Below are 23,564 nucleotides of genomic sequence, written 5' to 3' on the forward strand. Positions count from 1 at the left end.
CCGCTGATGTCCAGGCTATATAAACAGTAAAAACAAAATGGGGCCTAAAACTGCACCTAAAAGTTAACCTCCATATTAACCGTTCACAAATATAATAAACTTTTTTTGCAATACTATACGATCATATCTTAACGAGAGGCTTTGATAGGATTTTCAAAGACTTAGGTCTAAGAATAGTCTATTAAAGTTCGGCCAAGTTTCGAAATCTTTTAGGACACCCAAAAAATAAAATAAAGACCAATGAAAAGTATGGGATCCATTAGATTAATTGCAACGATTGTGATAAAAAGTACATAGGTCAAACCAGAAAATTAATTAATGTCAGATTTAAAGAACATGTAGCTCATGTAAAATATGGAAGAGTTGAAAAGTCAGGTGTGGCTGAACATGTTTTAAATACTGGTCACTTTATAGGGATAGACAACTTAAAACAGTTAATAACAATAGAAAATTAGATGCATACGAAAGTTTAGCAATATTCAAAAATCAAAAAAATATTTTTAACACGGATTAAGGTCCAATCCCTTATAGTCAATTATATAGTTTAGTTAGTGTTTAAGATTTGTTTGACCATGTTTCATTGCATTTTCCGCTGTATTAGTCACATCATTAGTAAATAAGGAGATTTGTAAGTAGTTTAAGTTTAATTTTAATCTTCTCCCGAAGATCCTAACATCTTTAGCGAAATACGTGTCGAGAGTAAAAATAAAGAGTGTTGATAAGTGGTAAAACTGTCTCGTAATTTGAGAAGAGATAGAAGCCTTGTTTTAACTTATCGTTCAATGATTTTGAGTAACGTAAAAAGGAGCGCAAATGGACGATAATTCAAAACTTGTTCTTTATTGCCTCCTTATATCACCTCCGCTTATCCGCTACATAAGCGGATTAATAATTGCCCTCTTTAGGCAACTTGGTAAAGTTCCATTTCCAAATGAATTATTCATTAAGTTCGTAAGATGGTGCATGCTGGCAGATTTAAAAACATTCTTAGGGTAGGTCCATTTACCCTAGATGATGTTTTGTTTCTAATGTCATTTATTGTACTGCTAGTATTATGAGCGTAAAAAATAAACTGTATTAATTTTCATTAGGGAGGTATAAAAATAAATCAGAAGAATGAGTTATGGTATTCATTTAGTTTTTTTCAATATTTGGAAAATATCTATTAAGGGACTCAGGTGAAGTACGGATTGAGCCAGACGAGGAAGGCTTAGTGAAGGTATTTTTTTAAATTTGAATTTGTTAATTTGAGTTTTTTCTTCCCTAAGTCCATTTTACCCTTACAGTTTTCCATTTAGAACTTAAAACGGGCAATTGTTAGAAAACCTAGGTGTTACTAGATAGTTTTTTAAACTGATATGAATAAAACTTGTGACATGGTTTTTTGCCTCGTAAAGCTATGCCAATGCACCCAATTGTAGTAGGTACTAGTATGAGTAACTTTGAACAAATATAGTTTGCTAACTATTTCAATAGACAGACGCTGTATTGAAAATATTACTGGTACTACTACAAACATATACGTTTGAGAACAAAGTTACAGAGGCACATACATTTTTTAGAAGTGTAAGACAGGGATGTATTTATTCTCTCCTCACACCTGTTTATATTTTACTCTAAAAATTCCAAGAATGAATATATTTTCTTAGAAGGAAATCTCATCTTCATACAGTAAACCGTAACATAATAAGAGCCGATGTACTTTAAAAGTTAATAAATATTTAAACCCGACAGAATCTATAGATATTCATCATTGAAATCTAATAGCTAGACAAGACACAACACCTAAAAGACAAGTCTCATAAACGATTTCATTTTAACATAAGCCGAAGGGAATTAAATTATCTTAATGACTAAATCTAACTATTATAAAAAAGTTCACGAACTCTCAATTCAGATGATTTTCACGTGTTACCTATCTTCTAGATATGTCTATCATATTAAACAGATTTTTAAATCTTGTGACTTCACATTTGAATATTTTTTTTATTCAGGCGTATAACCGGATTCAGCAACTTAATTATCCTATTGCCTTCCTAATATTTTTAAGGTAAAATTGTCCAGTCAGACCTGTATATTCGTATAGACTCGCCGGCTTCGAAAAGATTTCCTTTACCAATATCCATTCTGCACTACTAAGTTTTCTAATTCATTAATTATAAAAAAAGGAACTTAAATTAACCCATAATATACTTGTTTCATTTAATGCTTCAACCTTTTTCCTAGTAATCCTTCTGAAGTTTTACTCATATTACTTTAGAAATATGCTTTTGTAGAAATATGATTCGAGTGTTTTTTGTTTTTTTTTGCATTTCCTGAGAAAATGTATCGTAGTAATTAGACTAATATAACATAAAGCAAAGATTTTAACGATCAAAAGACCCACCGACTATTATATAAAAGCAGATCTTTTGACGGTAGAATTTTCTATTGAAAGTAGGGATGTAATTTGGGTAAGAGGTCATAATAGGATGAAAAAATTATTATTTGAAATAAAAAAGATATGGTGTGTCTGAGACATGAAAATGTTAGTTTTCATAAAATTTCGTGAAAAAATGTTTGTTTGTAAAAAATAAATAAAAATCAACAACTTGGCTACTTTAATTTTTCATATAGATTTAAGGTTATTCAAAAAAGTTATATATAAAAGTTATAAAAATACCTTTGTCATTTAACTTTTTTCAATAGGTCTTGTAATTTTGCCGGAAATCGAGATAAACCGTTTTTTACCCTTGAAAAATCACTACCTTCCACTTTCTGACTTCATATTGCCCGTAAATTATTTTTCCTTTCATTTTTGATATATTCTCTTTCTTTTCAATATGCTTCATCCTGCTAAAGTTTTTTATATACGGCTGGCTTATATGAATATTATTTCCATAAAAATTCCCATTAGTCAAAAAAGTATTATTTTACACATTTGTTACATAAATAACAATTTTTTAATTATTGGGTTGTTCTTAATGGAATTGGTGGGGTAGCATTGGATTATGTCAGTCTTGGACGTGATTTTTCTTTTTATATTTCCTAACACAAAAATAATTTTGATTGTTATATATTTATTTTTTATAAATACATCAATAATTATAGGTTGTTATTTAATTTAAGTAGGTCAATTAAAATTTTCTATAAAATAAACCTTGTTTGGATTCTTCTTTTAAATTTTCTTAAACAAGAGAGTATGTAGAACTGATAATTTGCAGATTAAATGGTTTTATAGTAATAAAAGCGACTAACCTCTAAAATGTATTTAGGATTTAGAGAAGATGATTAATGTAAACAGAAAATGTGTTCCGTTTGCTTGTGTTTAGTGACGAATAATCTGTTCTGAGAATATCTAAAGTCCAAAGGTAATAAAAAAGGTAATAAAACAAAAATAATTCTATTGAATGGTAAGGTATTACAATATTCTATTACTATTTTTGAAAAATATATTGAATTATCATGAAGACGCCCTTAATATTATAAAGAATATTTTTAAAAACGTATACAAATATTTTGGACATATGATGAGGAGTTGATACAAGTAATGATCCCTAAGAAACCTCGGTGAAATAAACCATTTTTATCGGAGACATTACCAAGTAAATGAAACTTATTTGGCATGTTTGGTGTTATCTGGGATTAAGTAGCATTTAAGATATTGGCTGTATAGACCAATATACGGATAACTACATTTTTATATTGAAATAACCGAAAAATGAATACCATAACGCAGCATTACTCAAAGTGTGCTCCGCGAAACCTCCGGTAGGGCTCCGCCAGCAGTCATAATAAATGAATGCATGTATTAAAGTGGACCCTACAAGAATAAAGTTACCTAAGATAAAAATAAACAACCAAAACGAAACGCCTACTTATAGGTGTTACTGGTACATATACGAAAATTTAATATATGTATTATTAAGTAAATGCCCGACCTATTACATCGAAATGTTACAGCGTTACTCGTACGCCACCATTCGCCCCCGGACTATGAGCAATCGAATGACCTCGGTTCGTCGTGCACTTCGGAGAAAATCGTCTGGCTCTCCGAAGTTTCTGAGGAATTCGAGATGATTCGATGGTTATCCATAATTCGATATTATCCATAACATTCACTCGAAGAAGACTTGCTTATGTGCTCATCGCTGCCTATTAACACAACACGAGAAGACATTTTTAACATGATTAACATATTTTTTGGATAAAACCAACCCGATTGGAATGATTGCATTGATATTTGTACCTATGGAGCCAAGGTAATGACAGATAGAATAGCAGGAGCAATATCACGAATAAAAATGAAAGCGCCAAATTGTAGTTCCAGCCACTGCATCCTGCATAGACAATCACTCGCGGTTAAGAAAATGCCACCAAATCTAAAATTGGTTCTTGATGAGTCAGTAAAAATAAATAATTTTGTCAAGTCACGTCCACTACAATCCCGATTGTTCTCAATATTATGTGAAGATTATGGTAGCGATCATAAAACACTATTGCTCCATACTGAAGTGAGATGGTTGTCTTGGGGTAAAACTTTGACAAGGCTTTTTGAACTAAGAACAGAATTAGAAGCTTTTCTTACAGATGTTCCTTTTAATTTAAAAGACCGTTTGTCCGATAAAAGCTGGCTGGAAAACAGACAAAAGTTTTCAATGCTAACAACAAAATAAGTGCCTTAAGAAAATTAGATTTTTGGATTACTTGTTTTGGTAAGAGAGAAATCGAAAGCTTTTCATTGCTAAGTGAGTTCCTTAGTCACCATAGTCTTAGTGATACAGAAATATTTCAAAATGAAATATTTGTTGAACTGGCGCAATATCTCAATGATCTGCAAGGGACTTTTGAATCTTATTTTCCTGAAGAACAGAATACAAAACTGAAAATAAACTAATGGATTCAAAAGCCTTTTTCATCTAAATTACAGAAGCCTGAAAATATGTCATATCAGATCTATGAATCATTTCTAGAAACGACATTGGATACAAGCATGGAATCATTGTTCAAAACAATTTCACTAAATGATTTTTGGTGCAGGGTTCGTGATGAATATCCACAACTTGCCACAGAAGCTTTGAATCTTCTTCTGCCGTTCTCAACAACGTATTTGTGTGAAACGGGATTTTCAGCATATACAGCTACAAAAATAAAATACCGCAATAAATTAGATGCCGAACCAGACATGAGAATTCAACTTTCTTCTATCAAGCATGACATTACCCAGTTGATGAGGAATAAAAAACAATTACATGCTTCGCATTAAATGAACTTAGTGTTATCATTTGCGTACTAACTCACTACTTACTGTATCTATCTTTTTTTGTATTATTATTAATACAAAAAAAGATAGATACAGTAACAACAATTCACATATAACTGCTTTTGCTTTTAGTTTAGAGTTTAGGGTCCGTTAAAAATTTAGTTTTTTAAAAGGGTTCCGTCACGAAAAAAGTTTAAGTAACACTGCCATAGAGAAATCGACTAAGAATGGTAGAAGGGCATATATACTAGACACAAAAAAATTACTCATGAATTGAATTTGTGTAGGGTAGATTTAGGGGGATGGTGGAAAGGGGAAAATAGTATTAGTAGAATTTTCAAGTGGATGTCGAATGGAAGACAGTTAAACCCTCCACATTACAATATTAAAAAATTTCCGAGATATTTAATTTTTTTGGAAAAAAAATTGAATTTTCGTAAAAATGATTTTTTGATTTTAGAGGATTTGTGAATCACTCATTTTCTTCGTTTTAAAATATACTTATCGGAAAAATAAAAAAAATATTCTTACTGTGGAAAAAACAGCTAAAAATGTAATCCAACTCAAAAAATCAATCTTATAACAATAAAATTTGCAATAATTGTTAAATATTTGACTAAATAATAATAAAATAAGAAAAGTGATTGCATCATTCAATTCTACGTGTACGTTGCGCACAAGAATTGTTAATTAACGAATTATGTATGGTCCTAATACGGTCTATACGAGGCAGAAAATGGAACAAATTAATTCAAATTTCAGGTGTTTATTGAACACGTCGATTAGCATTATCAGTTGCGCGTTTTAAGCAATAAAAATTTACTATGCCGTCATTATTAATTTTTTTAAATAGGACATCCTGTATATCATCACGTTTTATAATTTTACGATATATTCTGAATACTTTTACCTAAATACCATACACCTAAATTGGTTTCTCAAATTTGACGTGACGCATGAAACATACCACATAAAAAAATAAAAATCTATACAATATTTACTGCCATTGTCTATTTACTTCAATGTATTTTTGAAGTGGGTAAATAACTTCCAATTGCACATGTAATCATAGTCGAATTTATTGCTTTATATCATCAATATTATTTGGTTTAATCACATAAATTTTGGACTTAAAATAGCTCCATAAGAAAAAATCTATTAGGGATATATCCGGTGACCTTGGCGACCAGTCAATCAATCCTCTTTATCCAATCTATTTGTTTTTGGAAAATTTGCATCAAGAAATTGCAGAGCGACAATGGCAAAGTGAGTCAGTCTCTTATGGATCAGGGAATAAAACGACTAAAGCAGGTAGAAGTTTAAACTGTAGAAAGTTCAAGTAGCAACCGCCATTTAATGTTTCGATGGTCCAAAGACTAGATTTCTCACAAACCTGCCCGCACATGAATTTTTTTGAGGGCGCTGCTTGGGTCCAATGAGGACTTTCGGTTGGCCAATATCTGCAATTTTGCCTAAGAAATCACGTAAAAAATTATTGTTGGTGTCATAGTTTCTACCTGACACCGGGTGAACAAAATTTTCATTGCAAAGGACGCATTGAATCGAATGGATACCAAATTAAAAATTATGGCAATACATCTAGAACAAATTCAAATTTGTATTTTAATTTCATATATTTCGTAACAGACTACGTCATGTCTGAAAAACTATTGAATTTATGGTCTGCTATACAATACAATCAAATGAAATACAATCTGCTTACTTGAAGCATCCTGTATAGAAATTTTTTATTTAAAAAAAACCGCAAGCAACAATACTAATCAATGTGTCTAAAAAATTAAAGAAGAAAAAGATACCTGAATTTTAAATGGTCCTTTTATCGTGACTATTCATAAGTACTTTTAATCGTATATACTTTCCTTTTGTATTTTTCCGTAGAACGAATTGAATAGTTCATATGAACTTAGGAGGTATATTTAGTTTGTTATTACTAAATTAAGTGGCAAAATTACAATTATTTGCAAATAAGATGCTTAAAATACGAAAAAAGCACAAAAACACTTTTTGAATATTTTTTGTCCACATTTATACTTCTCAATTAAACATGACAGCTAAACTCTGGAAAACTCTTCAAGCTTTAAATGTTCGCTCACAAAAAAAACACATTGTACCAAGTTACCTCTCAAATCCTAATGAAATTAATAGTTATTTTACATCTTTTTTGCAATCCATATCAAATCCTTCAAATAATCAAATTTTATATTATAACACCCATATATTCAACCCAGAAATAAGCTTCAAATTTTCTTTAGCTACAATAGATGAAATACACTCCGCTCTACATAACATCCGAACTAACGCTGAAGGCTACATAAATATTTTGGTACTTCTAGACTTCTCCAAGGCCTTTGATACTCTGGATCACTGTCTCCTATTAGCTAAGCCAAAATATTATGGGTTCGACGCGGACTCTGTTCAATTAATTAATTCATTTCTAACCAACGGTCGCAAAAGGTGATCTATAACAATATTACGTCGAATGCATTGGATGTGCCACAAGGAGCTATTTTATCACCCCTTCTATTTATTATTTACACTATTGATATAATTCTCATACCTAAATACTGTAAAACAAGCATACGCGGATGATACACAAATCTATGTCTCTTTTGATTATAACAAATCGCAAGAAATGGCCGATAAAATAAACGCTGATCTTCAGGTAATTAAAGAATTATCTGCTGAACATAACCTAAACTTAAATTCTGACAAAACTAAACTATTATGTATTGGCAGCAAAATCAAAAGAAACTCTATTAAAAACAACTTAAAATTAAAAATAAATGATACTACATTAAAATTTGTATCCAGCGCAAAAAATCTTGGCTTAACTATCGACGAAGATCTTAGAGTTAGTGCACACGTTCAGAATATAACAAGACAAAGCTTCTGTGCGCTGAAATTATTATATAATAATCGGCACATTCTTAACTACTCGTTGAAAAAAAGTTTATGCGACACATTAGTACTCTCACATTTCAACTATGGTAACTTTATATACGGTCCATGTCTTACAGCTCTCGATAAACAAAAAATACAAAGGGTACAGAACGCATGTTGTCGATTGATATACGGAATCAGGAAGCATGACCATATTACTCACAAAATTGTAGAATCTAACTGGCTAAATATGGAAAGCCGTAGAAAACTACATCTTTCAAATTTTGTGCATAAACTTCTCAATACCACTAACACCTCGAATACTCTTAAAAATAAATTTCTGCCAAGGACAAGCATGCATGGACAAAATATTAGAAACAAAAACAAATTCTCCATCCCGTTACATAAAACATCTATGTATAAAAGATCCTTTTCATATAATGCAATCACCTTATATAATTCCATACCTGATAATTTTAAAATATTTAATATTAACAAATTTAAATACAAAATGCGTTTGTTTTTATTTAATCAACAAACTCATTATGAATAAGAAAGGATTTCTTTTTCTTTCTTACTAAAGACAAAAAGACACTTAAAATAAACATGTTGAGGCAATACTTAATAAAAAAAATAATAGAGTAAATAAAAAAATGGGAGAATAACCAGGAAAAGTGTATCTGACTTATGTAATAAACCAACCCTATAATATATTTGAAGAATTTATAAACAGGTACTGGCATTGTATACTGGATTAGGCTTTGAAATTATTTCAAAATATAACTATCTACTTTTTAAAGAATATCTCTACCTGCTACTGGATAAGGCTATATTACGGTCTTTTGTATCGCACAGTTTGTCGTTGTGAATAATAATTCTTTAAGTAACTTTTCTTTTCTTTCTACAATGTGCGCGTACATTTAAAGAGCTATTCGCTAATAAGTTGCATGATATTGTTTTATTTTCACTTCAAAGGGATTAGGTAGGTAAGGTAAGAGTAGCCACATGGCTAGACTTCGCCTCTCTTATATCCCTATAGAAATGTATGTATGATAATCACAACTGTAAATTATTTGTTTGTTAAATAAAAGACGTTTATTATTATTATTATTATTTCTAAATAAAAGAGCACTTGTATTTTTTTTTGGTGAAATGCAACAATTCATAGTAATAGTCGATTATTATGTAACTAAACTAAAAAGTGCTCGATATTCATATCTAAGCGTTTAATATGAAGCATAGAAATGCAGTTGTTTGTAGTCGAAAAAGGTGGCAATTCCTTGGTGATTTTATTAAGTTTTTATTAATATTTATACGTTTACTATATTATGTATACGTTTTGTAAGACGGTGTAAAAATTTTACTTTACAAATATTGCTCTTTTATTTTTGTTGCTATCATGTTGACTTATTGCCTCTTTCGTTGCTTGGCTGAATTTTTTCCTTTTATTTGTGTTTCAACAAGCGTATATTAAGATTGTGTAACTTTTAAAGTTTTTAAAAAGGAACATTAAATTTTCTCTACTGTTCGAATGTCAACATGAATAAAATTTAACATTTATATAAATAATGCACAAGGTTTTAAATTCGCATGCAGTAATCAATAAAAGTTTGTTCTACATTTTCTATTTCTCACTTTTACGGTAAACTCTCACATTTTCACGAGACAACACAAGTATACTTTTTTTTGTTAAAATTGGTTTAAACATTTACAAAAAGTTTTCGTTCTGTTTTTGTTTCGTTAGAATGCATTTCTAATCATTTTATTTGCAAAAAATAGGTAGTAATTTTGCTACTTAATTTAGTAATAACAAATTAGATATACCTCGTACGTTCGTATGGACTATAAATTGGAAATCTACGGGGAAAAATATAAAAGTCAAAATTAGACTTTTTCCTTATAAACATGTGTCCTAAAATGCTCCCCCTCAGAGATTGCCCGCGCAAGTTGCTTGAAGAAAATCGATTATTTGGAGAACTTTTACGTAAATTCTTCTGAAAATTTGCACGTCGTTCTTTTCGGTGTTTTAAGGGGTTTTGACATTTTTCGTCCAAAAATGTATTGTTCCCAAATGGTAAAAACCCAGATTCAGTAAGGGCTTATGGCCCATATCTTAGGTTTCCAATAAGAATTTTGAAAATCTAGAACACCATCTAGTTAGCAACGAAAAAATCTAAAATTATCGTTTCTTGCATTTTTTCGCTAAAATTAATTTGATTTGACAAAAATTAAAGCAGTCAATGCCCACTTCGTTTTCTCTAATTTGATAGTTTAACCGGTTTTAATAATGGTTCTCTTTCATTTACATTTTTTAGTGGCCAACTAGATGGTATTACTAGATTTTTTAATTTTCTTATCAGAAACATAAAACAGGGGCCATCGTTAGGGTAAATACCCCTGAAATCTCCCCCAAAATTGGATTTACATTACTTTTGGTACGGAAAATAAAAAGAGCCCCGAAAAAACGGGGAGTTGCAAATTTTCAGGAGATTTAACGAATAACTGTGGTCACGGTGGTTTTAAATAATCGATTTTCATCAAATGATTTGCCTGGAAGGGTCTGAGGAGGAGCATTTTGGAGCACATAGAAAAAAAAAGTCTTACTTTGACTTCAAGAATACGCTCTGAAAATATGTGCACCGAATTTTGTAACACCCTGTATAGATCATGCTAGTCATACAGGGTGTTATTTAAAGGTATGTCATAATTTAAAAGGGACATTCCTTGACCGATTTTAAGTCAAAAAGTTCATATAAACATGGGCCCTAAAATGCTTAGTTTATAAGATACAGGGTGTTAAAGTTTTATTTTTTTTTTCGTTTTTAATAAATTTTTCAAATACGGTTTAAAATATTGAACTGAATTTTGGCACAGGATATTATGGCATAAAAAAACATTTTTTAGATGTTCACCTACTTTTTTTTAGCAACCAGTGGCGTAGCTATGATGAATTTTTAATACAATTTTACAAAAAAAATACTACGCCATTGACTTACGAAAAAAATTATGATTTTATCTTAATTATCAATCAATTAGAAACAAAAAATTCCTTTATGACTTTTGCCGTAAATCTTACCGTTTGGGTGTAATCGTTAATTAAAAAAACGTCTTTTATGCATAAAATGCATCTTTAAAAATTATGGAAATAAATCAAATTACCTTTGCTCATTGGCAAAAATTGTTTTTTGTTGTTTTAAACATTATGACACTTGCGTTAGTGATTATTCTTGACAGTTTCTTTTTAGTACCCTTTGGATCTTAAAACGTGAATTGTACTAAAAAAATGGTAGATTATTCTAATTTGGAAATGACGCAAATGCATTTCCTTTATGGACTTGCCAATGGTAATGCTATGGAGGCGTAGCGTTTCTATCTGGAAAGGTATCCCAATCGCGCTGTCGCAGATAGAAGAATATTTATAAACATTCATCGTCGTCTGGCTGAATCTGGGAGTTTTAAGGCTAATTCTGCCGAGGGAAGGCCCCGTACAGTTAGGACACCGGCAGTTGAAGAGGCTGTCCTACATGCAGTCGAAGAGGATCCGACCACAAGTACACGAAAAATTGGTATGGTATTGAACATCTGCTACAAGACGGTATGGGAAATTTTAAGGGATTCTTTGTTATATCCTTTTCACATACAAAGGGTTCAGGCATTGCTTCTTAGAGATTATGAACCGCGTACGCAATTTTGTAGATGGTATCTCCAAAAAGTAACACAAAAGCCTCAATTTGGCGCGAATATCTTGTTTACGGACGAAGCTAATTTCTCCAGAAATGCAATAATCAATTTCCATAACAATCATTACTGGGCTCAAGAAAACCCTCATGCGATTACAAAGACACATTTTACAGGAACAATTTATAATAAACGTTTGGATCGGTATCGTATCCGATCATTTAATTGGACCATCCTTTTTACCAGGACGCCTTAAAACGGACGGAATTATTGTAATTTTCTCGAAAATGATTTGCCTTTGCTTCTCGAAGATGTTCCTCTTCAGTTACGGCAACAACTTTATGCATGATAGTGCTCCAGCCCACTTTAGCATATTGGCTCGTGAGCATTTAAATAGAGTCTACCGAAATAAATGGATAGGCCGTGGAGGACCACAGTTTTGGCCACCTAGATCACCTGACTTAAATAGTCTAGATTTTGTTTTGTGGGGACACCTAAAAACATTGGTTTATCAGACACCAATTGTGACATTAGAAGAACTAAGAAATAGAATTATTGACGGATGTGAAACTATAAACACGCCTGGAATCGAAAGAGTTCGTGATTCTACGAGAAGAAGAGCAGAAGCCTGCATAGAGGCAAGAGGTGGTCATTTCCAACATTTGTTGTAAATTATGTATGTATGTATTGTATTTAATTGTTGTTGCTTTTTGTTCACCAGTTTGTAAAAAATAGCCTGAAAATAAATATTTGAAAAATGTACCTAATAAAACTGAAAATAAAATCAAACTTAACACAATCAAAAATAATCATTAATGTCAGTGTCATAATGTTTACAACAACAAAAAAACAGTTGCTGCGAGCAACGAGCAAAGCTAACTTAATTTATTTCCAAAATTTTTAAAGATACATTTTATGCATAAAAGACGTTTTTTTAATTAACGATTACACTCAAACGGTAAGATTAACAGCAAAAGTGATATAGGAATTTTTTATTTATAATTAATTGATAATTAAGATAAAATCATAATTTTTTTCGTAAGTCAATGGCGTAGTATTTTTTTTGTAAAATTGTATTAAAAATTCATCATAGCTACGCCACTGGTTGCTAAAAAAAAGTAGGTGAACATCTAAAAAATGTGTTTTTATGCCATAATATCCTATGCCAAAATTCAGTTCAACATTTTAAACCGTATTTGAAAAATTTATTAAAAACGAAAAAAAAAATAAAACTTTAACACCCTGTATCTTAAAAACTTATGATTTTAGGACCCATGTTTATATGAACTTTTTGACTTAAAATCGGTCCAGGAATGTCCCTTTTACATTATGACATACCTTTAAGTAATACCCTGTATATAACATTCGTTATTTAACAATTTTTGGTGCGTAAGATACATGACAAGTAATAAAAAATGAAATATAGCCTCTTTTGTATTTTATCCCATAGCATTCAAGTACTTAAACAAATAATTGAAAATTATTGCAAATTTTATTGTTACAAAGCTAATTTTTGGGGTTTATTGTATTTTTCTGCTGTTTTTCTCTACAGTAAATATCTTACTTTTCCAAATAGTATATTCGAAAACAAAGAAAATGTGTGAGTTCACGAACCCTCTACGATGAAAGAAATCACTATTGGGATAAACTACAAAAATTCAATTTATTGTTTTCTTGTGTATTTTAATTTGAAAAAATTCGGGTTTATTTAGGACACGAAAAGTATTTGCAAGTTTCACAAAAATCGAGAAATTAAAATTGTAAACTGAAAAATCGGTTTTTAAGGAAATTTTGAGGTTCCTGTTAAAAATTGACTTCTACAAAACTTGCAGATCTTTGTATTCTCTACAACTTTGGTATTTAATTTTTTTCGATTCAACGTTTACTTTAAGCGTAGGGGAGTAGAAGTCGGGTAAAAGAAGATACCAGTTCTTTTCTCAAAACAAGCAGCGCAGATGTGAATCACTAAAAATAACATTTGTCTAAATGTAGTAAGTAGAGTTTCTCATTTATTTTCTTATTGTGGTGAGTAACAAGTAATAGTACGAAAAAGCAAGGTTATGGTATTTTGTTTTGTTAATGTTCAGTTACGAATTTCTTGGAGTAAAGCCAGGAATTAAATAAGGATGTATATTTTTTATGATTCTGTAAATCTTTGGCTTTATTTTGAAAGATAAGTGAATGTCACACAATTTTTTTTGTTCTGAAAATTTAGAAACAACTTTAAACATATTCCAGTTGGGCAAAAAGGGATACCGGGGAGATGGGTAAAACGAGATAGTGTCCTGTTATAGGATAAAATGGGGCTACCTAAACAAGTAGTTCCACTTCTTTAAGCAGAAAGGAAAGTGAATGCTAATGACAAGAAAAGAGGAAAAGCGGTGTTGAAGTTAGCACAAAAGTGCACTAAACCTAAAATTATGTATAGAAAAGAAGCTTATTAAGAAACTCAACCTAAATCTGGAAGAAAATCAAAAAAGTAAAAAATAACAAAGGAAAAACTAAAAATAAAAAAGGCATGATGAAACGAACCAACCAAAGAAAAAAAATTCAGCAAAAAGATAATAGAAAGCAGTTCAGAAAAAGAGGAAGAAACTGATTAATGTTGTATTTTTTTTTTGTAAAGGGCTATCCTCTACATCATCTAAGACTGAAGACGCTTGGCTTATGTGCCAGGGCTGTCGACATTGTGTTTGAGCTGGAGTGAAAAATAATTATAAGTTTTATTCGCGCAATTTTTCTCGGGATAAAAATATCCATTTATTTTTATTATTAATATAAAACATCAAATTTGTTCTGCTTTTAACTTCAGTATAGAGTGCATCCGTAAAGTACCGAATAAATTTCAATAAAAATTAAATGAACCGTTTCAGAAAAAAATGCTCGAATCTGTCGATTTTAATGTTTGGTTTTTCTACGTGGAAAAATTAATAAACAGGGTGACTGTTTATTAATTTTTCACTGACAGGGGAAGTGAAAAAAAGATATGACGAGATATGAATCAGAATTTTTTAATGCAGAATCAGAATAAAGAGCGCATTTTTTTACAAAGGATATGGTACAAATTAATAGTGGTTACGTAAGCAATTTTAAACGAAAAATTATGATAAAATGTAAAATAAGAGAAATACCTATCTAAATGAAATGTTGGTATTATGGTTTCTTAGTTGTTGTTGTTGTCAGTGTCACAAAGTGAAGATATTTTGGTGCAACTATTTGAAATATTTTTACATTTGCAAGTGGTGTTTATTCTTTTTAAAAGGCGAAAGCCGTGTCATCCTGCGTTTTATTAGTAAGTACACTTTATTACCTACTGTTATTTTATGAAATATAAGAAAATCGAACGTGAACGAATCAAAATCTTGTGCATGATTAGTTTCGGAGATATGTCGCGTACTTAAAAGGAGGTGGTTCAGTTGTTTAATGCAACTTATCCTGATTGGTCGCCTATTAGCCAAAGCATGGTAAGCAGAGTTAAAGCAAAATTCCGTAAATCCGGGCATGTTCGGAATACTCAAAAAGCTGATCGGGGTTCAATAACTGAAGAAGATGAGCTTAACGGTCCAAGGTAATCCCAAAGCCACAATCACAGGGGCGGCTTTTAATGTTAATTTATCGCGTCATTGAATGACCACCTAAATCGCTAGATTTCCCCTCTCCAGATATGGAGATCCTTAAAAAGTAAAGTGTATGTCACTAAACCAGCGAGTTTAGAAGATTCAAAAGAACAAATACGCCAGGAAATTAGAAATATTATTCCAGATGTAATTGACAACGTTCAAACAGAATTTTTAAAATCGCGTTGGTCAGGTTGCTAACGGTGCTCAGTTGGAACATTTAATTTAGATTGGTATTTCTTTAATTTTACATTTTAACATCATTTTTTGTTCAAAATTGCTTATGTAACCACTATTCATTTGTACTACAACCTTTGTAGAAAAATGCGTTCTTTTTGATTCTGCATTAAAAAATGGTGGTTTTCATTTAAAAAAAACATATTGATAAAGTCATATCTCTTTTTTGAGTCACCCTGTATATTGAAATCCCACGTAGAAAAACCCTAAACCAAATATTAAAATCGACGAATTCGGGCATTTTTTTCAGAAACGGTCCATTTCATTTTTATTGAATTTATTCGCTACTTTACGGTTCCACTGTATATAAAGTACGTTTTACATGATTTTTAACAGCATCTCATTTTACCCGACCAGGTGTGCAAAAAGGGATGCTTTACATTAAAAAAAAACGACTTTTTTATGTTATTATAAAGATAATTATGAATCCTAATTACAGTTTAACATAAAAAAGGGTTAATAAGAAAATTACAGGTAAAAAACGGTGGATATCGTTAGCATAGTTAGTGAGCATCGTATTTTAAATATCCTATTTTAAGCAACTCACCCCAACATCGAAATATTGGTATAAATATTGGACCAATCATTTAAATTAAAAAATCGTAAGAAAATATAAGACCTCTCCAAACTAAATGTTTACATCCCTAGCCTTTTAAGATTGGAAGAAAATTTGTACCAAAAAATTAAAAGCGTTTAAAATTTGATACACGACGAACTGAACAACTTTTAGGTATATGAATCAAATGTAAAAATCATGAGTTAAATTAATTACCTATTTTAAATATCAAACATATTAAGTTAAACGCACATGGCAATAGAGGATTTTTTTATAAATCGAATAGCATATAGCATGTAAATTCTTAACATTTGCATTCCATGCATGTGGCTGCCTCATTAAAAATGCATTTCTTCAGACAATTTTTCAATTTATATTTTATGAACGAGCTACTTACCTCTTTCATCTTGGGCACGTTATAAATGACCAGCGAATAAATATGCAACAGCGTCAATCCCCTAATCAGCCTCAAATTCGGGAACAACTTTCCCAATGAAGTAAAATGCCTTAAATTAAAAAGCATCACGAACCCGGTCACTTTTTGCAACTCCGGAAACACATACGGATCATAATCCGATTCACTCTCAGTATTTTCCATTAAAACAATCGTTAAATCCCCTATTATTTCCGTACAGTTCCTCAATTTATTCAAATTACTCACGTAATTCCTCACGTCGATACTACCGCAAATTTTCGCTTCGACTTTTGAGGAGGGAATCAACAAGACGACGCAGAAAAACGCGATAAAGCTACTTCTTTTCCCTACGATAAACCAAAACATTTTATAAAGTTCTGCCAGTTCGTAATAATAATATTATCGCCAGTATCGCTCGATCCTCCGACCGGTTCATCGCGCTCACTGTCGCGTACTACTGAGCGCAGTTTTTCGCGATAATTTTTTATAGTTTTGTTTTGGCCTGCGGAGACAGAGTAGCAGCACGTAGCAGGAGGAGTCTGTCCTTTTCTTGAATCGGAATCGACGAGAGAATCCGGTGACAAACCGTAGTGAGTGTGTATAGTCCGGGGGGGTGTGTAGTAAAGTGTGCGCCGGCAAGCAGGATTTTAGGTTCATATCGGAATATCGGGAGGTTGCAGTAATCGGCGAGCTGACAAGGTCAGTTACGTTTGCGGTAAGTTCACGGTCGCGGAAGCTTCATTATCTATTTCTATTGCGTGCGAGAGATTTGTAAATATTTCTTTTAAATTCTTACCATTGATTTCGTTTTTTTTGGAATCGCCCATACTTGATGACAAAATGAACCCCAGCCCAAGCAGCACACAAAGTCTACTATGAAACAAATTTATTTTATATAAATACTTATATTAAGGGCGTATTGAACAATAAAATATTACTTAACGCCTTTAAACAAAATAATTCGGTCTTATAAAGTTTTATAGATAACTCTGTAATAGTTTAATAAGATATTTTTACAATGCAATAAGTAATTTGGTATAAAGCATTTGTAAAACAATCTTACTACAAACTAGATTATGTAAAGCAAAACTTGCTATTTAGTTGCTTTATAATTGTTTTAAAACAGTTATAAAATTATTTTATAAAGGTTTTGTAGTAACTTATAATACCTAAACGAAGACTTTATTATAAAACAAATTACTTTCAGTGACTTTATAGATTACGCTTTAAATGAATTTATGATATCTGCTAAAGTAGAATTTGTTTTGTTTTGTTTTTTCTTGCCGATACTTATTTAAAAATATATTTTTTTAAATGTCTATAATTTCTTTTTTGGACAAACATTAAAAGTCGGGAGATTTTATAAGGAAAGTAAAGGAGAATATTTTAAAAACCATATCATTGAAAATAATTTATTCGGATTCAAATATTAGTAAGGTAATTAGATCGCCGTCTTCAACAGAGGACATGTATCAACCTGAAATATTGGAAATTGATCAGAATGCTGACATATTAGATATCGATGATGATCAAGTAGAAACTATACACGATAGTATTTATAAGGTGAACGAACTTACAGACAGAAATATAGAAATCAGTAGTGAGCTAGGTTGGAGGCAATAAACTATAAATTGAGATTTCTAATAAAATAATTCCAAATATTATTCCTTCTGATCTCTTAGAATAACAAAGCCATTCTCAAGTTCAAACCTTTTCTCTTGCTTTTTACACCTATAACAGCGTCAGTTGTTAAGTGTTGATAGGGTTCGCGAATAGAACAATATTTTAAGCGGGTTCTTTATAAAATAAAATTATATATAAATATATATATATGACTTTTATTACAGATAAAACAATTATGTTATATTAGTGTTTCTTATAAAATTAAATATATTTATCTAATGACGACATTTATTTAGGTTTATTTCCGCCATGTTGACTTTTAAACGAATTAAATTAAATATATATGCAGTTTTAAGAAAAACATACTTAAATTACGATTTACTTTGTAATATTTTTAATTTATTTATGTACATAATATAAATGTAAGGCAAGATTTAGCGAAAAATTGCCATTTTTTTTATCTTATGTTTAGGAAATTTATTTTACATATCCAAATTCTTTAATATTCCGAAGGATTATCAAAATTGAGATTAAAATTCGTTGCGCAAGAAAATATTCGCCCGGAAAACCCTAAAATAATGTTTTATTTAATTTTATTTATTTAATTCTGGTATGATCAGCTGACGCCATGATACGCGTGGTGTCGTTCTTAATTTCGTTTTCTTTTTACAAAAGCTATGGATCCTATAAACTTTTTTGATGATGTGTGATAAAATAATCTCAGCCAAATACATATTGTGTTGATTAAAATATTTATCTTTTATAGTTTATTATAAATAGTCTTATAAGTTAGTAACAAAACATAAAATATTTTGTAAATGCTTTATTATGGACTAGAATTGATTTTATAATCTTATACAAAACAATTACACGAGTCTATTGAAATAAAAATATTTTATTGGCGTAAGCCCTTTTTCAGTTTATACGCGATTTATGAATACTTATAAGACCAAGTTTACCGGTAATAAAGTTTTTTTTAATTTCAAGCACACTTGTGCTGCTTGAGAGATACCGCAGGACGTGCCCGAAACATACCATATAAGAGCCATTTATGACCAAATCTTTCTGACATTTATCGCACTTTCTAGCGCTGGTTTTTGTAAAATATTACAAATATAATTCTCACACCGGTTCTTGAATTACTTATTAACATTCAACGATTTTCCGAATTTTTTTTGCTTAATAGCGGTAAATAAACGGTAGGGTCTATAGAATATCTTAAAACAAAACAATTTTTGAATAAACCATGAATATTTTGAACTATAAAATCAAAAGAACTTCTTACTAAATAACGTTTTTTAAAACATTGCTATGCGAAAATTCTCCGATATGTCACTTTTTCACAAGGATCTAGTCATGTGAAATATGTGACAAAAGTCCATAAAGTTTAGGTAAAAGTCAGCAACCCAAACAGCACAGATACGTTTGAGGCGCCCAATTCCAAAACTCTTTAGATCCGTGCTAACCAATTTTACAGGAGAAGAGAAAAACTTCGGATTTCTTGTAAGAACACATTTTTGTGGTTTAAAATAAAAATACACATTTATGACAACTGTTTATTTAAATATTTGTTACTAAGTAGTAAATTTTTGTTTAAAAGAAGTAGTTATGGACAAAAATAATAGGGATATAACAAGTTTTGCTACCGCACCAATGAACTAAAAAGTTTTGTTTCAGTATCTGTAGGATTTAGGGAGTTTTAAATAAATAAAAGTTTATAATTTAAAAAGAAATATTTTTTTTAAAATGAAACTTAAAAATTAAATTCTTAGTTTATCGTCTTCTTCCATGGGTTCCATTCCTTTTTCTGCTTCTTCTTCAACTTCTGTATCATGAAGTGATTCAATGGCGTTGTCAATTACTTTTTCATAAAATGTTAAATCGACCTCTTCAATGTTTCTCCACTCTAAACCAAAATGTTTTTTTAATAAAGCATCCACATCCTTAAGCTTGGCTGGTTTTACTGCATATTTCTTAGAAAAAGGCTCCAAATTTAAGGTAGCCAAGGTTTTTCCTTTTTTCAAAACGGACTTGTATATCCCGAAATCGCTTTTGTAATTTACTTTCCCCTTTACGAACACTGCGTGAGTTCCTTTTGAGTTCCATTTCTTTAAAATTGAAATTATTTTACATAGAGCAAACTTAAAATGCCGCTGCCCAGGTGGCTTTATAACCGATAATATAGCTTTTTTCCAGTTAAAAATTTGATAATCTTTTTCGATATCAAGCACAGTTGAAAACTCGGAAAAAAATTTCCTATATTTATCAGGATGAACTATAACTTCCTTTTTTTAACTCTTTTTTCAATTCGTCCGAAAACACGATCCGCCGGTAAAAAAGAGTGACCAACCACAGGAAATGTCACAATAATTTCATTCACTGTAGAGTTAGAGGGATACAGCCAATACATCAGCATACCCATTATTGTTACGTTCTTGTTCTGGCCAGGACACCCATCGCAAAAATGTTTGATTGAGGCAACATCAGTCAAGTCTACCATAGAAAGTTTATGATTAACTAGTGAAGATATTTCATTTGAGCCCTTAGCGCACACATTCTCGGTCCAAGTGTATGAAGTGATACTTTCCTTAGTCTGTTTGTCATTGGAATTTCCTTCACATACTGTGAAATTGTATAAATAGAGCTGCCTGGAATAGTAAGCTGATTAATCCGGGACTCGGGGCAACACTATATTTTTTTGACAGGCGAAGGATAATTTTAAAGTATTTTCCTCAGGTTTTTTAAGTGCTTCATAAAATGCCTTTGCTTTTAGATTATGAACACGCAGCATGTATATTAGCTTTGCCTTATTATCTCTGTTGGTTTCGGCAGTTATTAAGCTTTTAAGTCTTACACATTCCGAGCAAGCATCGGTGGCAGGACTCTTGAAGCTAATATTAAAATCCCTTATAAATACTTCCCGGAAATAGTCATATTTTATAGCCAATCTGCTGTTTTCATCACAGTATATTTTCCACAACTGCCTTATAGATAGATCACTTGGCATATACTGTCGTTGAGATTTATTCCTAGTGTAGTGAGACTGAAAACATTTTAACTTTAAAATAAATGCTTTTACATTTTCTCTTCTTTCGGCATATTTTGTACTTATCCTATCCCTTCCTCTATTTTCAGCTGTCATCATCAAGTTTGTTTTTTTAAATACGGCCCTGGATTTTTTATTATGGTTTTTAAGAGCCCTTTATGTTCCTAAACCAATGATGTATCGCACTTAAACTTTATATTATTTTTTATATATGTAGATAAAAGTTTATAAAAGCATCTATCCTAATCTCAATAGTTGCTTACATACAGCTATTTCATGTTAGTCTAGCATAGCAGAAGGAAATTAATCATACGTGATTAAGTAGGCGGTGAATAATAATTGTCGTCATGGCTGACAGTTGCATTAATCAGTTAGCATTTACAGTATTGTCATCGTAAATTGTCAAAGTGTTAAGAATGCCGCAGGTTTTTACGTACGCAGAATATGCTGATATGGTGTTCGTTTATGGTAACAGCAAGGCAAGTGCCGAAGCATCATGTCGAGAATATGTCTCGTGTCTTCGCCAAACTGCGTGAGACTGGTAGGGTACCCAGCTTGTTTAAACACAAACGTGCAAAACTTTCAGAATTAATTAGAACAGATCCTTGAATCGGTGAAACGTAGGTCCTGGTACGAGTACACGGAAGTGCTGTACGCATCGGTGGTCTTCACGTGAAGATATAGCGGTCATTCCATGAGCCAGTTTTGCATCCATTTCATGTACAACGAGTACATTCCTCCTGAAACACCCTGTATATATAACGTTTATAATGTTTATGTTTATAACGAATTCGATATAAACAATTTACGCAAATATTTTAAAAGCAGCTTTCATTTTGTCCGATCCTTTAGGTGATCTGTTAATAGTTTTTTAGGGAATACTTATGCTGCGGAAAATATTTGTCGGAAGACCTTCATACAAAAATAGTTCATACGCACAAGAGTGGTGTGCGATAAGTGGATATAAGCAATATACTTAGTTTATATAAATCTGTTGTAAGCAAGAAAAATTTTAATTTTAAAACACGAAACGTATCACATTTTTTTTAAGTTTTCAGAAAAAGGGAATTAAAAAATAAGAATAGAAAAATTAAATTAGTTTTTTTAATTATTTTGATAAAATAGGTTTTAGAGGCTTTTAGATTCATTAAAACAGCAATTTTCAAAACCGCGTATTTTAGAAACAGTTGAATAAAAGTATGGCATGCATAAATCAAGATATTTATAATTTTGAGTAGAATCCAAAAATATAATCACATGCAGGATGTTCCATTTAAAATAAGAAAAATGGTATTGACCACGGCTACACGACACAACCTGTGTCCAAAATTATTGTATTAATATAATAATAATTATACAGGGTCCGGCAAAATGACCTCCCACATTTTGCGCCGCCACTGAGCCCGAATCACTAAAGAGGAAGCCAGCGTAGCGTAGTCGGTTGGCTGCGCACGCCTTTTCATTTCTGTTGTCGCCATGAACTAACTGGACGGGCGAGCATCGTGCATTTTTCAAAAGTAACGAATTTGTGATTACGACACAAAGAAATTTTCGTACTCACTTCGCGCACACCACTGTTGTGGGTTTCAAATTTTAAAGCTACAGGTTCAGCCTTAAAAAGAAAATCAACTGGTAGACCCAGAAGTGTTCGGACACCTGAAAACATTGCAGCTATAAGAGAAACAGTTGAACGATCTCCTAGACGTTCAGCTGTTAAACATGCCTCTGCTTTGCGTTTGTCAGATCGTTCTGTGAGAAGAATTTTGCACACCGATCTGGTTTCCAAGTTCCATCCATACAAAATGATGATCGTGCAAGAACTTAGTGAACGGGACTGGGAAAATCGCCAAGAATGTTCCAATGATATTCTTCAAAACATCCCACAAAATGCGCTTTTAATAACAAGTGACGAGGCTCATTTTCATTTGTCTGGCTGTGTGAACAAGCAGAATTTTCGCTACTGGGCACCAGAAAATCCGCGGCAGCTCCATGAAAGGCCACTTCACAGTCAACGTGTTACTGTTTGGTGTGCTGTTGGTTCTTTTGGTGTTTGGGGTCCCTATTTTTTTGAAGAAGGAGGGGTAACGGTTACCGTAACTGCTGATCGATATGTCGACATGTTACGTAATTTTTTGGAACCAAAACTTAGGGAACTTGAACATCCGGATGTGTGGTTTCAACAGGATGGAGCTACAGCTTATACGGCAAGAAGGACAATGGACCTATTAAGGGAAATGTTTCCAGAACGC

General features: G+C 31.6%; 2 protein-coding genes across 10 annotated transcripts in view; one reads left to right on the forward strand and one right to left on the reverse strand.

Moving 5' to 3' along the window:
* LOC126749572 (insulin-like peptide receptor) overlaps positions 1-17,012 on the reverse strand; it is a 434,160-nt gene extending 417,148 nt beyond the window's left edge. For all 3 annotated transcript variants that reach the window (XM_050459290.1, XM_050459299.1, XM_050459287.1), the window contains exon 1: positions 16,629-17,012. In XM_050459290.1, coding sequence (XP_050315247.1) covers positions 16,629-17,012 — 384 coding nt within the window. The remainder of the gene's footprint in view (positions 1-16,628) is intronic.
* The window catches only part of LOC126749937 (gephyrin), a 227,308-nt gene that overhangs the window by 31,255 nt on the left and 172,489 nt on the right, over positions 1-23,564 (forward strand). For 2 of the 7 annotated variants that reach the window (XM_050459513.1, XM_050459524.1), the window contains exon 1: positions 17,203-17,345. The exons of 1 other annotated variant lie outside the window; for it this stretch is intronic. The gene's annotated coding sequence lies outside the window, so the exon portion shown is untranslated. Of the gene's footprint in view, positions 1-15,082; positions 15,114-17,202; positions 17,362-23,564 lie in introns of those variants that run through there. 4 more of the 7 variants (XM_050459512.1, XM_050459523.1, XM_050459517.1 and 1 more) reach the window with 3 other exon arrangements.

This window comes from Anthonomus grandis, chromosome 2 (assembly GCF_022605725.1).
Source record: "Anthonomus grandis grandis chromosome 2, icAntGran1.3, whole genome shotgun sequence".
Classification (NCBI taxonomy): domain Eukaryota; kingdom Metazoa; phylum Arthropoda; class Insecta; order Coleoptera; family Curculionidae; genus Anthonomus; species Anthonomus grandis.